This window comes from Cyphomyrmex costatus, unplaced genomic scaffold (assembly GCF_001594065.2).
Source record: "Cyphomyrmex costatus isolate MS0001 unplaced genomic scaffold, Ccosl1.0 scaffold1703, whole genome shotgun sequence".
NCBI classification, from domain to species: domain Eukaryota; kingdom Metazoa; phylum Arthropoda; class Insecta; order Hymenoptera; family Formicidae; genus Cyphomyrmex; species Cyphomyrmex costatus.
Genome location: NW_017275720.1, coordinates 114,277 through 129,956, shown reverse-complemented (window position 1 = coordinate 129,956; position 15,680 = coordinate 114,277). Strand labels below are relative to the sequence as shown.

General features: G+C 41.0%; 1 protein-coding gene across 1 annotated transcript; it reads left to right on the top strand.

Moving 5' to 3' along the window:
• The first annotated feature begins 12,075 nt into the window (after positions 1 to 12,075).
• On the top strand, positions 12,076 to 13,035 carry LOC108771976 (uncharacterized). The gene has a single exon (XM_018537406.1). The coding sequence runs from the start codon at positions 12,076 to 12,078 to the stop codon at positions 13,033 to 13,035; it is 960 nt and encodes a 319-aa protein (XP_018392908.1).
• The last annotated feature ends 2,645 nt before the right edge of the window (positions 13,036 to 15,680 follow it).

Genomic DNA, 15,680 nt, shown 5'->3' with positions numbered 1-15,680 from the left:
AGACTAAACTGAGAAGTGGCATAGGCCTATTGACAGGACACTTGCCCCTCAGAGCACATCATTTTAATCTAAGACTAGCGGAGCAGAAAGAATGCCGGCTATGTGGAGAAGAAAGCGAGGACAATCTGCACTTATTGTGCCGATGCCCTGCACTCGCTTGTAAAAGGTACAAATCCTGGGGACATATGTTTATGACACCCAAGGATTTTGAAAATGCGAAGGTCAGCAGTCTAATAAGTCTGGTAAGTGACACGAGACTGGGCTTGACTGAATGACCTATGGAAAAAAGCAGGGAGCGACAAAGGAACCCCACGGATCTAGGTCGCGTTAACAGGCTAATAAAGCCCACCTGCAACTAACTACTACTACTACTACTACTACCATGGAAATCGTGTGCTCGTGCACAGGGGGGAGGGGGATGATAGTTGCTTCGCGTAGAAGATTTAACACATTTACATAGGAAGAGGGGGTGCAGAATAGTACTTAATATCATACACGCATACACTTCGCAACATTCAGTACTTTACAAACAAAGTAGGTGTTTCCCATTTTTGATTTTCTAGATATATACCGGAAAGACATATTATTGTATTATACGAAATTAGACTTTTAGGTCTAAATATCTCAGAAACTATAAGAGACCGCCGCCTAGTTGTTAAGGCAAAGTTGCTCAGAATCATGATCTTGACAACATATGTCAAGGTCAAGGTCATCGGAGCTGGCTCCCCTATAGTGCATAATTACCAAAAAGACTTACTCTGTCCTATTTGATATGTACGCGCGTTTTCGTAAAGCCTACTACGAAATCAAATGCTTTGAAACGCTACTAAACTTGCTGTCGTTTATCGAGAAAGGAAAGAAATAGCGGTGCTGAGAAGACAAACCATTCTCACGCACTATATATTTTTCATGTTTTGTGCTATGGAATTTTCTGACAAAATTCAACAAATTTTGTGCTTCTTGCTTATCACTATGGATTGCGATGGGAACTACGGGATGATTTCGCACAGCATAGTGAGAACGCTTGATTACAACGACTGTAATAGAAGAGGACAAAGCTTTCATATATGTAAAGAGAAAAAACATTTATGTAAACAGAAATAATTAATAGATACACTGGACAGCGATAACGTAATCGTCGAAACTCTAGATGTGCATTACGAAGCTGTAAAACCTCTATGTCATTTAGATGCTTGTAATACAATATGATATAGAAGACACACTAAGAATTGTACTTTGCAAAATATATTTAAGATATCTAATTTTTGTACCGACCGTAAATTGTCTACAAACAATGAAGGAAATAATCGCCTATAACGGTCAAAGCTGGATCAAAGTGCTAATAATAAGTATGAGTGAATTCTTATATACCATCTATGTAGCCCCCCCATAATTGCGCGCTGAAACATTCAGACATATAACGCATAAATACTACAGTAGTATTATAATATCACCGAATAATACTTGATTAATTTCAATTTTAAACACAAGGATGACAACTCAAAACTCCGTAAATAAATCGGATCTCAATAATCTTATTCTTTATATTACGAAAAATATCACAAGTTGGCGTTTCGTCCCGGTTTCCACTACTGGACTCATCAGTAAGGCAATGTAATGGAAACCTACCTTAGACGCCTTGGGGAGATGTTAGAAAGAAGTTCTATATAAACAATCACTCATATAATTCGGCACTTGCGAGAATTGAAATGAGTAACTATAGACCTCTGTTGGCTAGTCGACGTAGTGATATTCTTCGTAATGTTGTTAATATTTAAATATGTAATTAAAGCGCATTTTTCAGGCCGCGCAAGTTAAACTAACTAATTTTTGTACCGACCGTAAATTGTCTACAAACAGTGAAGGAAATAATCGCCTATAACGATGTTTCAGCGCGCAATTATGGGGGGGCTACATAGATGGTATATAAGAATTCACTCATACTTATTATTAGCACTTTGATCCAGCTTTGACCGTTATAGGCGATTATTTCCTTCATTGTTTGTAGACAATTTACGGTCGGTACAAAAATTAGTTAGTTTAACTCGCGCGGCCTGAAAAATGCGCTTTAATTACATATTTAAATATTAACAACATTACGAAAAATATCACTACGTCGACTAGCCAACAGAGGTCTATAGTTACTCATTTCAATTCTCGCAAGTGCCGAATTATATGAGTGATTGTTTATATAGAACTTCTTTCTAACATCTCCCCAAGGCGTCTAAGGTAGGTTTCCATTACATTGCCTTACTGATGAGTCCAGTATTGGAAACCGGGACAAAACGCCAACTTGTGATATTTTTCGTAATATAAAGAATAAGATTATTGAGATCCGATTTATTTACGGAGTTTTGAGTTGTCATCCTTGTGTTTAAAGTTGAAATTAATCAAGTATTATTCGGTGATATTATAATACTACTGTAGTATTTATGCGTTATATGTCTGAATGTTTCAGCGCGCAATTATAGGGGGGCTACATAGATGGTATATAAGAATTCACTCATACTTATTATTAGCACTTTGATCCAGCTTTGACCGTTATAGGCGATTATTTCCTTCATTATATTTAAGATATTTAACTGTTCATCGCGACGCCAGGAAGAATTGTATGATTATATACGAGGGTCGTTTGCAAAGTTTTGAGTCTTATCATGAAGATGGCGTTACTCGTCAAAGCCATTCTGGTATTATAATCGTGATACTTATGAAAGATATCTGTTACAATTGTAGACACTTTGGACGTTCAGTTCTTGTTTGACAATCATTTGTGTCGTTATTTTGTAAAAATGGAAAAAATAGAATATCGTGCTATAATTAAATTCTTGCATTTGAAAGGCAATACGTCTACGCAAATTAAAGCTAAGTTGGATGCTGTTTACGGGGACTCTACCCCATCATTTGCCACCATGAAAAGATGGGTAGCTGAATGTAAACGTGGTCGTACCAGTTTAGCTGATGATGAGTGCTCGGGACGGCCAACAACTGCGACCACCACCGGTACCACCGATAACATCGAAGAAATTCATCAAATGATAATGGACAACCGTCGAATTAAGGTTAGGGAGATAGTAGAGGCTGAGAACATGTTTGTTATACATATATTGACTAAAGAATTAGGCATACGTAAGTTAACCGCGCGTTGGGTGCCGCGCTTGCTCACTCTGTAACAAAAAACGCATTCGAATGAACATTTCTAAGGCCCTGTTGGAGCGGTTTAAGCGAAACGAGTCATACTTTTTGCATCGATTAATAACGGTTGATGAAACTTGGGTCCACCATTTCACTCCTGAAACGAAAGAACAATCAAAACAGTGGACTGCGAAGTGTGACTGCTCCGAAGAAAGCGAAGACGATTTTATCGGCGAGAAAGGTGATGGCGACTGGTTTTTGGGACAGTCATGGAATTGTGATGATCGACTATCTTGAAAAAGGTAAAACAATAACAGAGACGCACTACGCATCATTACTTGACAAGCTGAAAGCAGAAATTGAGAAAAAACGACCGTATTTAAAAAAGAAGAAAGTGCTGTTTCATCAAGATAAAGCACCGTCTCACACTTCGGCTGTCGGTATGGCAAAAATTCACGAATTGCGGTTCGAATTAATTGACCATCCACCGTATTTACCAGATCTGGCCCCCAGCGACTTTTTCTGTTTCCTAGGCTCAAAGTTTGGCTCGGAGAACAAAATTTTCATCGAACGAGGAGGTCATCGCATCCATAGACGCCTATTTTGCAAAGCAAGACGATCAGTATTATTTGAATGGATTAAAGGGGTGGGAGCATCGCTGGAAAAAATGCATCGACTTAAAAGGAGACTATGTGGAAAAATAAAATTGAATTTAACCGAAAAATTACTTGTTTCTATGTTAGGCTTAAAACTTTTCAGACGATCCTTGTATACTTATATAAAATGTACGTTGAAACAACCTTACGTCCGGGCGGATCAGCTCGCCGTAATTATTCTGGTCGCGGGAAGAGGTTCGATCGGGGAGAGAATACAGAAATAAAAACGCGTACTAAATATAAGCAGACGATACCAGAAACGTTTATTGTGTTGTGTGTGATCTATATATAGATATATATACAAGTATATATATGTGTGTGTGTGTGTGTGTGTGTGTGTGTGTGTGTGTGTGTGTGTGTGTGCGCGCGCGCGCGTACAGGTGACAGAGAATAAGCGGCACGTATATAAAACGGAGACAGAAACACGTAAAGTGAAAAACGGCGCGAACAGAAAAACCGGCGGTGTCAATTACGGCGCGAGTACTACGAAAACACGTAGGAGTACGTACAGCCCGACACGTAGATCTTAATTGATATCTTACAATAACTTTCATTTAAATGCGTGTGTATAATTTAATATTATTAAAAAAGTATTATTACAAATATTTTATACATATTGTATATAATTTTAATATTATTAAAAATTATTATAATTATATATATATAATATTTGTAATAATACTTTTATTATATATGTATATATATATATATTATATATATAAAATAAAAGTGTATATATATATAAAATGAAATATTACATATAAAAGTATCATTTTATATATATATATATATATATATATATAATGTTCTCTATGCTTCTTGATATAATAGATATACGCCGATCGCTCGAAAAAACATTTCGGTCCTTTGACGCTTGATTCGGAGAAATTACGGCTGAATGACGCAACAGCGAGTCAGCGAGAAGGATTATCTCTCTCTCTCTCTCTCAGATTCTCTCGCTGTCTCGTTTGTTCTCAGCGCGCCGAAGGTAAACAAGGACGAATGATTAGAGAGACAAGGACAGCGCGATGATCGACGCACTTCTGCTATCAAGTCACACGTACACGAGCTTTGTTTGTGTAAGTGCTAACTGTTGTGCCAGGCCGCCGACCGATGGCATTAGTGGCGATGTCGTAAACCGTCTATGGAATGGCATCTCTGCCTCCATCCCGCCTCTGCGACCACCGTGGTTTCATCTAGAGACCTAGAAAACAGAGATGCGTCATTGAAGGGTATGGCTTGATTGGCTGTCTAAAACACGTGATCAGAGAGCCATTTTAATTCACTATTGCATCTAATAGATATAGTTTTATAACGTACGTACATATATATATAGAGAAAAATTTAGACAATACAGTGTCGAAGTGCAATAAAAAACTATTATTATGGTGTAAGTATTCTTATTTGTGTGAATATTTAATATCGGACTTAACCTAACCTAATCTAATCTTTCTACCTTTTGCATCAACTGTCATCAGCTTATTGGTCAAGAGCACTTATATTGAATTAAAATGGTGATGGTTACCTAACCCAACCGACGCAATGTCGCATCTCTGTTTTCTAGGCCTCTAGTTTCATCCTGCGACGCGCGCACGAATAACGTCGCACGGTCGTAATGCATACGCAAATCACTGGCAAGAAGGAAAGAAAACCGCCATTTTAGTTTCATGTTTGAGGGGAGGGGGAGAAGCGTGTACGTTTTTGGAAAGTATACAGAATTTAGAGTTTAAATTTTGCAACATTGAAAGCCAAGTTAAAGTTGGATTATACTGGCCGTAATCTGTTAACTTATGCTGTAATCTGTAAAAATTGACCAATTATAATCGATTATTCCCCTCTCATTCGACTGTTATTGGTCAATTTTTACAGATTACGGCATAAGTTAAAAGTTTACGGCCAGTATAAATCAACCTTTAGAATTGCGCTTCGGAGAGGCGCAATTGTTGCAAACTTGTTACACTCAGTTTACAAATAGGAAACAAAAATTCAGAGAAAGCGTAGTTTCTTTTAGTTCGGACATTGAAAGATTGGTACGGTTGGCATACCCTATGGCTATCGAGGCAACTTCCGCCGCGCGGCAAGCGTTGCCGCGTTCTGTCTGCGGGAGCCATAAGTATACTGATTTGGTGCGCGATAAGATTGCGTGTGCACAGTTCGTCTCCGTCTTGACTGATGGTTTTGCAAAAAAAACGTTAATATTAGAGGGAATTACATAGTTAAGAGTAGTAATAGAAAGAGCAAAAGCTATAAAAATGTAACAACCTGATTTTATGCTCGGACTAGCTCGTCGTTACCGGAATGCGTGTCGCACAAAAAGGTTCGGCAGGAGGAATATTCGCGTTGGATCGGTGATACGGAAAATAAAATTCGATTGCAACAATATTTTCCTTACACGTGCACGTAATGTGCCCTACACCTTAACACTTTTGCGTATGGTAAATAAACAATACCTCAAGCCGTTAAGTTATTTCTCTAATCCCACTCTTCTGCGCAAAAACGTTGTTGTATAGGGCACATTACGACGAGCACTTTTGTAATGAAATAGTAAATTGTGTAACAGTGGTGGATAGTTGTTTATTGAGTGACCGGGCGCGAGGCACGAGCGAAGCGAGTGCATACAAGCGCCCGTGCCGACCAAAGACATAGAGAATGGACTGCGCGATCCCGTATCTAAGTAGTATCAAAATGTGTCGACGAAAATGAGAGAGAGAGGGTCCGTGGAAGACGGCCATCTCTATCTTTTTCCATTCGATGGTGTAATGGAAGAGAGAATGAGAGGGAGATGGCCGTCTTCCACGGTCCCTCTCTCTCATCCCTATCGATCATTTTGACACACGGATCGCGCAATCCATTCTCTATGTCTTTGGTGCCGACCTATAAACAAATATGCCCCTAAGAAAATATAATAGAAATCTAGAGAATAATTGAATAATTCCATAATTGTATTTCCTAGGAAAAACGGATTTTATTCCGATAAGTTCCATTTAGAGTCAAAATAAATTTTTTTACTCTAAATGTCCTTCATCTTTGCTTAATTATTTTTATATAAAGAGTCCTTTTTACCTTCTAATTTATTTATTTATTATAATTTCTTATTTCTCACGCAATAATTGGCAATAATAACATCAAATCACAAGTACGTGCTGACATGTGCACACATTGACATGTAATAGTAACAGGATACCTATTATGGAACTTATCGGAATAATTAAAATCCGTCTTTCCTAGAAAATATAATAGAAATCTAGAGAATAATTGAATAATTCCGATCGGAATCAATTCCAAATAGTTCCATAATAATTACCCAAGCAGTAACAGATGATAACAGGTAACATCATATTCATTATAGTTCCTCTCTTTTGGCGGACTCATATCTGTTACATAGAGAGACAATAATAAAGTCGTGCACGACATCGTCATTACGATCGTGTGTATATACGTATACACATACAGTTCTCGCACTGCATGGCAACGGAAGTTCGGTGTCGGCATCTCAAAAGACAAGTTTTGGAGGAAGGGACGCTCGAGTCCGCGCGGATCGAGCGATCCCTTCGACCTGTTGCATCAGAGAACGCAGTTACACGCGCGCGTCACGTGTACAGAACGCCAATCAAAGAGCTCCCCAATTAGTGGGGAACTGCGTTCTGTCGAGGAAAAAGTCAGTCGTCCGGTGATCGTGCCACGTTTCGCTTGTCTTTCGAGATCCGAGTCGTTCGTCGTAAGCTTTAGCGTGCTTATCTGGGTTTTCGAGTTCAGTTCGCTGTCTCTGAGTTCCTTCCGCGTTTCGTTCACGCGGCATCATTTCGTACGCGAAATATATGTATATTTGTGTATATTTGTGTAAATAAACTGTAAAATAAGCGAAAAGACAGTAGGAATATTAATTTATTCCTCTCACATTCCATTTTGGTGCCTCCTGTGAGGTATGAACAATCAAACAAGGAAGCGTTGGACGAAGAGCGAGGTCAACCATATAGAAACTTTGAGTGAGCGATCTTTCGACGACGGACTTATCAGCATCCATTGGATACCTGCAACAACTTGGTGATATTAATCAATTCGGTCACGTATTCTTTACAATTCATCATATCGAGCGGGTTAATTGAGGATATTTCTTAATTTTTACAATGTCGAATAGTATCAAAGTTCTTTTACAAAGACGGACCTTTTTGAAATCCCAAATAACTCAGCTAACCAACGTCCTCGACAAGGGCGCGCCGGATAATACCACCTTAAAATTACGGATTGCTCGGTTGACCGAAGTATATAACGCATATGAAGAACATAATATTGAGCTTACAGTATTGGATCCCGATAATCAAGATTCACATCAAGATGAATTCGTAAACGTTCAAGAGCGATTTTTCTCACTCGCGAGTAGAATTGATAACATTTTAAATGTAGCGGATGTGTCAAACTCCGCAGGATCGAGCATCGAGACTCGAAGCGACCGTGCCGAATCCACGGCATCTACCAAAAAACGGCGAGTTAAGTTACCCGAGGCTCCGCTGCCTACCTTCGATGGAAAATTCGAAAATTGGTTATCGTTTAAGAATACCTTTTATAACATGATAGGCTCGCAAACCGATTTATCAGACGTAGACAAAATGCACTACTTAAAATCCGCGTTAACCGGGGAAGCCGCCAATAAGGTGAGGATTCTTGAGATCGACGGTATTAGTTATTCGAAAGCCTGGGAACTTCTCGAGCGATCGTATGAGGTGAAACGAATTTTAGCAACGCGACATCTCTCTTTAATTGTCAACTTGCCCGTGTTAGAGAAAGAAACCACGAGTGGTTTAACAAAACTTGCGGACGACGTTCAACAACATCTTGCCTCTTTAGCTGCGATAAACGTGTCCGTCGGGCCCGAGATGGTCGTGTATCTTCTCGAAAGCAAGTTACCGAAGAAAACCCTCGAGAAGTGGGAATCTTCTATAGAGAACGATGAACTACCCAAATTAGAAAAAATGTACGAATTTCTGTACAAGACCGCCGTTTGCGCTTCGAGACGCGAACGTTCCAAGACGCTTGAATCCGAGATCAAGGGAGAACCTTCGGCTAAGCGAAGACGAATTCAAGCATCAAATCAAACGTTTTTGTCGAGCGCCTCGCGCACGAGAATAAACTGTGTAATGTGTAAAGACAAACGGCATCCTCTATTCATGTGCGAGAAATTCAAACAGCTGTCGGTACCTAAACGCATCGAGACGGTAAAGAAAGCCCGGCTTTGTTATAATTGTATGCGATCCCATCGAGACTTGCCGTGTAGATTCGCGAGTTGTACGATTTGCCAAAAACGGCATAACACTCTGCTTCATCTTAATAAATTTGAAACCACTGGTCAGTCCGTTTCTTCGAGCGCACAGACCGCTAATGACACATCTGCCTGACTAACATATCCGTCGGGCGACCGATCTTTGAGCTTAACAACGATTTCGCGTTCATTCTCTCCGCAGTTGCTAACGAGCGCAATTGTTTACATTCGGGACCACAAGCGTAATCGCATTAAATGTCGAGTTCTTCTAGATACATGCGCAACCGCGAATTTTATTACCGAATCTTTGGCGAAATGTTTAAATGCGCATGTGACTAAGTATTCGACGCCCGTCGGCACGATAAACACCATGAACACAGAATCTAAGGGCATCGTGCATATCACCATTCAATCGACGCGCGATGATTTTTCCAAAGACTTAACATGTTTATTAATACCGACTATTGCGGAATTAATTCCAGCAGAAGTTTTCCCACGCAACGCCGTAAAAATACCTGCAAACGTTAATCTAGCGGATCCAGAATTTCATCTACCACGGCCTGTCGACTTATTAATCGGTTCAGGGGGAACGCTATCTCTGTTTTCTGTGGGACAAATAAACTTGTCATGCGAGGGCCATGACTTGTATTTGCAAAAGACGCGTCTCGGCTGGGTAGTAGCGGGCGGCACAACAGCACGAGTTCCAACGAAGCCTGTATGCTATTTATCGAATCTGGAAAAACAAGTAGCGAAATTCTGGACAGTTGAGGAGCTCGCAGAACACGCGCCGAAATCGAAGGAAGAGACCGAATGCGAAGCTCATTTCGAGAAAACCGTTTCTCGCGATAACGACGGGTGTTATACTGTTCGGTTACCGTTTCGGAATTCAAATGTATTTATCGGCGAATCTCGTTCTTTAGCGCTCAAGCGTTTAATGTCGTTGGAACGTAGACTTAATGCGAATCTCGAATTGCGAGCTCAGTACGAGCAAGCTATAAATGAATACTTGGTACGTGGGCACGCATCTTTAATTGAGAATCCTCGCGACAATGGCTATTACATGCCACATCACGCAGTAATCAAGGATTCAAGTAATACTACGAAGTTGCGGGTGGTATTTGACGCGTCGGCAAAATCCAGTAACGGATTATCCTTAAACGATTTATTGATGGTGGGGCCCACAATTCAGGATAAACTATTTTCACATCTCATTCGATTCCGCACTTACAGATACGTGATCACTGCGGACATCGAGAAAATGTATTTGCAAGTCTTAGTTCACGCGGAGGATCGTCAATTTCAGCGTTTTCTTTGGCGCAGAGGAAACGGCGTGGAAACGTTTCAAATTAACAAACTCCCATTCGGAATTTCCTCCTCACCGTTTCTCGCGACGCGCGTGCTTCAGAAACTCGCCGATGATGAAGGCCACGCCTTTCCCCAAGCGGCTCAAGTACTCAAATCACATTTGTATGTCGACGACTTATTAACGGGGGCTAATACAATCCTCGAAGCCCGAATGATTAGAGACGACATCATAGCATTATTAGCTCGCGGGAAATTTTCTATAAGGCAGTGGGCGTCTAATGACAGGCGTGTAGTTGACGAGTTGGCGACTAGCGCGTTACACGCAAACCTTGTTTTCAAGGAGGATCGCGCTTTAAAGACTTTGGGTATCATGTGGAGCACGAGCGACGATAAAATACATTATCTGACAAATCCCATTAAAATTACCGAAAGAATTACCAAACGAAATCTGCTCTCAGATGTCGCGAAGATTTACGATCCTTTAGGTTTGTTGAGTCCCATTGTGCTATATGCTAAAAGATTGATGCAAAGGGTATGGCAGTGCGACTTACATTGGGACGAGTCTATTTCGCAAGACATATACACGGATTGGTTGGAATTTGCGCGTCAGTTAGAAATTGTAAACCGCATCTCATTTGATCGCCAATTGTTCATCGAAAGCGCATCTGATGTTCAGATGCACGGATTTTGCGATGCAAGTACTGTCGGTTACGGGGCGTGTTGGTATATTCGTTCCAAGAGAAAACGTAACGTGTCAGTTAGACTAATATCCGCCAAATCCCGACTCGCTCCTTTGAAAACAATCACAGTTCCTCGGCTCGAGCTGTGCGGAGCTTTATTGCTAGCACGATTATATAAGGAGATCCGTAACGCGCTAAACATTTCTCCTAGCAAGACGATTTTTTGGTGCGATTCCACCATCGCGTTGCATTGGATCAAAACATCACCCCATCTTCTCAAGACCTACGTAGCAAATCGGGTTGCGGAAATCCAAGAAACTGTGGGTACTCACGAATGGCGACACGTTAGATCCGAGGATAATCCTGCAGACGCGGTATCGAGAGGGCAACTTCCTCACGCCTTTATCCAAAATCGTATGTGGCCCGGAGGTCCATCGTGGTTGACTTTAGAAGAGGATCAGTGGCCCAACGAAATCGCCCGTTTAGTCGAAGTTCCGGATTTAAAGAAAAATATCTGTTTGACGACTACCATGAACGATTTTAACATAGTCGACAAGTTCTCTTCCTATTCCAAGCTGTGTAGAATCGTCGCATATTGCTTACGTTTGCGCTCTGCCAACAATTATTTCGGCTCACTGTGTGCGAAGGAGATTCACGAGGCCGAGATTCGAATATTAAAACTTCTTCAAGCAACTCGGTTTTCCGACGAAATCAAAGAACTCAAAATTAAAGGATCAATAAGTAAATGCAAATTTACAAATTTAAATCCATTCGTGGACGAGAACGACCTATTACGCGTTGGCGGACGCCTGCAGTCGTCGAATTTAACACATTCTCAGAAACATCCCATACTGTTGCCGAGTCGACATCAATTGACTGACTCTATTATCCGCGAAACTCATCAAAGACATCACCACGCGGGCATACAAACCACCTTATACGTTATGCGTCAGAAGTTTTGCTCGATGGTCGAAACCAAGTTCGGAAAATAATACGAGCTTGCACGCGCTGTTTTCGATTTAACGCCAGCGGTGTCAAGCACAAGATGGGAAACTTGCCACCTGCTCGCGTAAATGCGGCAATTCCGTTCACTCACACTGGCATCGATTTTTGCGGACCATTCTTCATCAAGGAAAAGAAACATCGCAATCGCAATCGAGTGAAGATATATATTTGCGTTTTCGTATGCCTGTCTGTTAAGGCCGTACATCTCGAGGTCGTAAGCGATTTATCGTCTGATGGATTTCTTGCGGCACTGCGACGACTTGTGGCCAGGCGAGGAATACCAGCTCATATTTATTCCGACAACGGAACCAATTTCGTGGGTGCGAATTCTCAATTAAAGGAAGTTTACGCATTATTGAATTCCGAGAATCACAGGCGCCTTACAGATAAGTTTGCGAGCGATCATAGAATTACGTGGCATTTCATCCCACCAGGAGCTCCGCATTTCGGTGGAATGTGGGAATCGATGGTCAAGCTCTTCAAACACCATCTAAAACGAGTCGTTGGCGACACTTTGTTCACATTCGAGGAGTTTAACACCTTCGCGATCGAAGTCGAAGGCATCCTCAACTCGAGACCAATTACTTCATTGTCCTCAGACCCAAACGATACGATTGCTTTAACCCCTGCTCATTTTTTAATTGATAAACCATTAACAACCCTCCCGGAGGGTAATGTAACATCTGTTCCAGCTAACCGCTTGTCTACATGGCAACACATATCGAAGGTCCGCCAAGACTTCTGGTCACGCTGGAACCTCGAATACTTAAACGAATTACAAATCCGCAACAAATGGTGCAAGGATGGACCAAGGCTCGAAGTGGGCACAATTGTAATCGTCAAGGACAAGCAGTTACCATGCAACAAATGGATATTAGGCAGAGTGTGCGAGATCCATCCCGGCAAGGATGGAATAACTCGAGCCGCCACCATTAAGACGGCAACTGGACAGCTGAAAAGAGCTGCCAAATCCTTATGTCCCTTACCTGCCATTTCATAAAAATATAGATTGCGTATTCTATGTAGTTCGCTACATATATATTTCAAAACCGTTTGGTTCGCCAAACACCACGATGACCGCTCCAAGCATCATCGACAAATTCAGAGTTCGCCCCAAGCATTGTCACAGGTCGATGCGAAACAAAAGGTCACTAATGTTTAAACTGTATCATTATAGTCGAGCTATGCGTTAAAATTATTAACGATATGATAGTTGTTCACTACCCTCTCAACGGGGGGAGCATGTTACATAGAGAGACAATAATAAAGTCGTGCACGACATCGTCATTACGATCGTGTGTATATACGTATACACATACAGTTCTCGCACTGCATGGCAACGGAAGTTCGGTGTCGGCATCTCAAAAGACAAGTTTTGGAGGAAGGGACGCTCGAGTCCGCGCGGATCGAGCGATCCCTTCGACCTTTTGCATCAGAGAAACGCAGTTTCACGCGCGCGTCACGTGTACAGAACGCCAATCAAAGAGCTCCCCAATTAGTGGGGAACTGCGTTCTGTCGAGGAAAAAGGCAGTCGTCCGGTGATCGTGCCACGTTTCGCTTGTCTTTCGAGATCCGAGTCGTTCGTCGTAAGCTTTAGCGTGCTTCACTGGTTTTTCGAGTTCAGTTCGCTGTCTCTGAGTTCCTTCCGCGTTTCGTTCACGCGGTATCACTTCGTACGCGAAGTATATGTATATTTGTGTATATTTGTGTAAATAAACTGTAAAATAAGCGAAAAGACAGTAGGAATATTAATTTATTCCTCTCACATTCCACATATCAGATGGTACTACAGTCAACGGTGGTGCAAGAAATTACATGGGAGTTTGAGGGCCCTGCTACTAATTGAATAAAACTGGTGCTGTTTAATAATACTGCTGCTATTAAATGATATAATTATTTATTTATGAATACATTAATTGAAATTACATTTGTATTTTCACATTTAAAAAATTGTTAAAAACAGCTTTATTATATTATTGTTCTATTCTTGTTCTTTCTATGATTCTTACTAGTTGAATAATACCGCGTCCAAAATATTAATTTGAGACACTTCATTGGCTCTGCCATATTTTGTCGAAACCAATAGGCTTGATGACAACCTTGGCCAGACTCTTAGTATAGGGACTCTAGGTCTCGCGAGATCGGCGTTCGGTGGTGTGTGTAATGTCTTCGTGCGTACGGTGGGGCGGTACTACTGACTTCGTGAGTATCTTTTCGGCAAATCTCTGATTCGCTATATTGTCAGCGCGGGTCTTGTGAGGCGGCGTTTGACAACACGATGGACGCGGGTATACGCCAGCAACCGAAATCTGTTTCGCGGCACGTCGCGTAATTATGAAACTGGTCGGAATAGGAAAAGCGGATCCGATAATCGACGGTCGGGAACGCCCGACGGAGGCAGAGAGCGCCCTACCCCGTTTCGTATGTCGATTATCGGGAAGGAAAAATGCGGGATACGAAGAAGATATGCGGAAGTTGTAACGGATAGCGGCGAGTCGCGTGCCAGTGGCCGAAGCCTTAACGTCCGGCGGCCAAGAACGCCCGGCGAAGGCAGAGTACGCTCTATCCGCTTCGCTCGTGCGACTTTATAATTGTATAGCATATTACTAACAAAGTGCATTCGTAATGAAAAATTCTATGTGCAACTCATATGCTAAGTTGTTTATTGTGCGGCACGGGCGCGGGGGAGCACGCGTCGCACAATAAACAACTTACCATACATGTTACACAATGTACTATTTCTTCACGCGTGCACGTAATGTGCCCTATACCGCAACGCTTTTGCGTGCGGTAAATAGCCAGTACCTCAAGCCGTTGAGTTATTTCTCTAACCCCACGCAAAAGCGTTACATTATGAAAAATGACGCAAGGCAGTGGTAGCGCTCGTACAAATATCAACACGGAGAAACGTGCCGACCGGAGCGTCCTTTCGAGGCATCTGGGGGGGGAGGGGTAAGCATAGTTTTCTCTAATAATAAAAGTAACTACGACAAAACGACAATACAGTATCTACAAATATCATTCAACTTACAATAACGTTTAAGTTTAATTTCAAATTGTAATAATCTCACAATTATAATTAAAAGTAATGAGCAATACAAAATTTTGTATTGTTAAATATTTATTTACGAAATATTTTAATTTATTTTTCGGGGGGGCTGCGCCCCTCTCGAACCCCCCTGCTTCCTGCACCCCACACACCACTCGCTTCGCTCGTGCGCTCCCGCGCCCGCGTCGCACAATAAACAACTAATACACACTTGTTACACAATGTATGTACTATTTTACAATATTAACTAATACAAATAACAGTTAAGTTTAACATTACTAAAACATGTATAACTAAATATTATGTAAATTAAAAAATCAAAAATAAATTTATGTATTAAATATAACTACAATTAATTCTTTTTAAAAAATAATATTTATTATTAATTATATATTCATATATTATTTCAATTTCATTAAAATATATTCCACTGTATTAAGTATCACACATTCACACATTACAATTCAAATGTACAATAAGAAATAATACTAAGAATAACAATATATAAAATGCAAAACACACATGTTTACAATAAATCAATACAGAATATACAGGGTGGCCGAAATTAACCGCCAAATATTTTATGCGTGAGTAG

Bases quoted from the DNA above. Each gene is read 5' to 3' on its own strand.
- LOC108771976 (XM_018537406.1), top strand. From the start codon at position 12,076: ATGGGAAACTTGCCACCTGCTCGCGTAAATGCGGCAATTCCGTTCACT.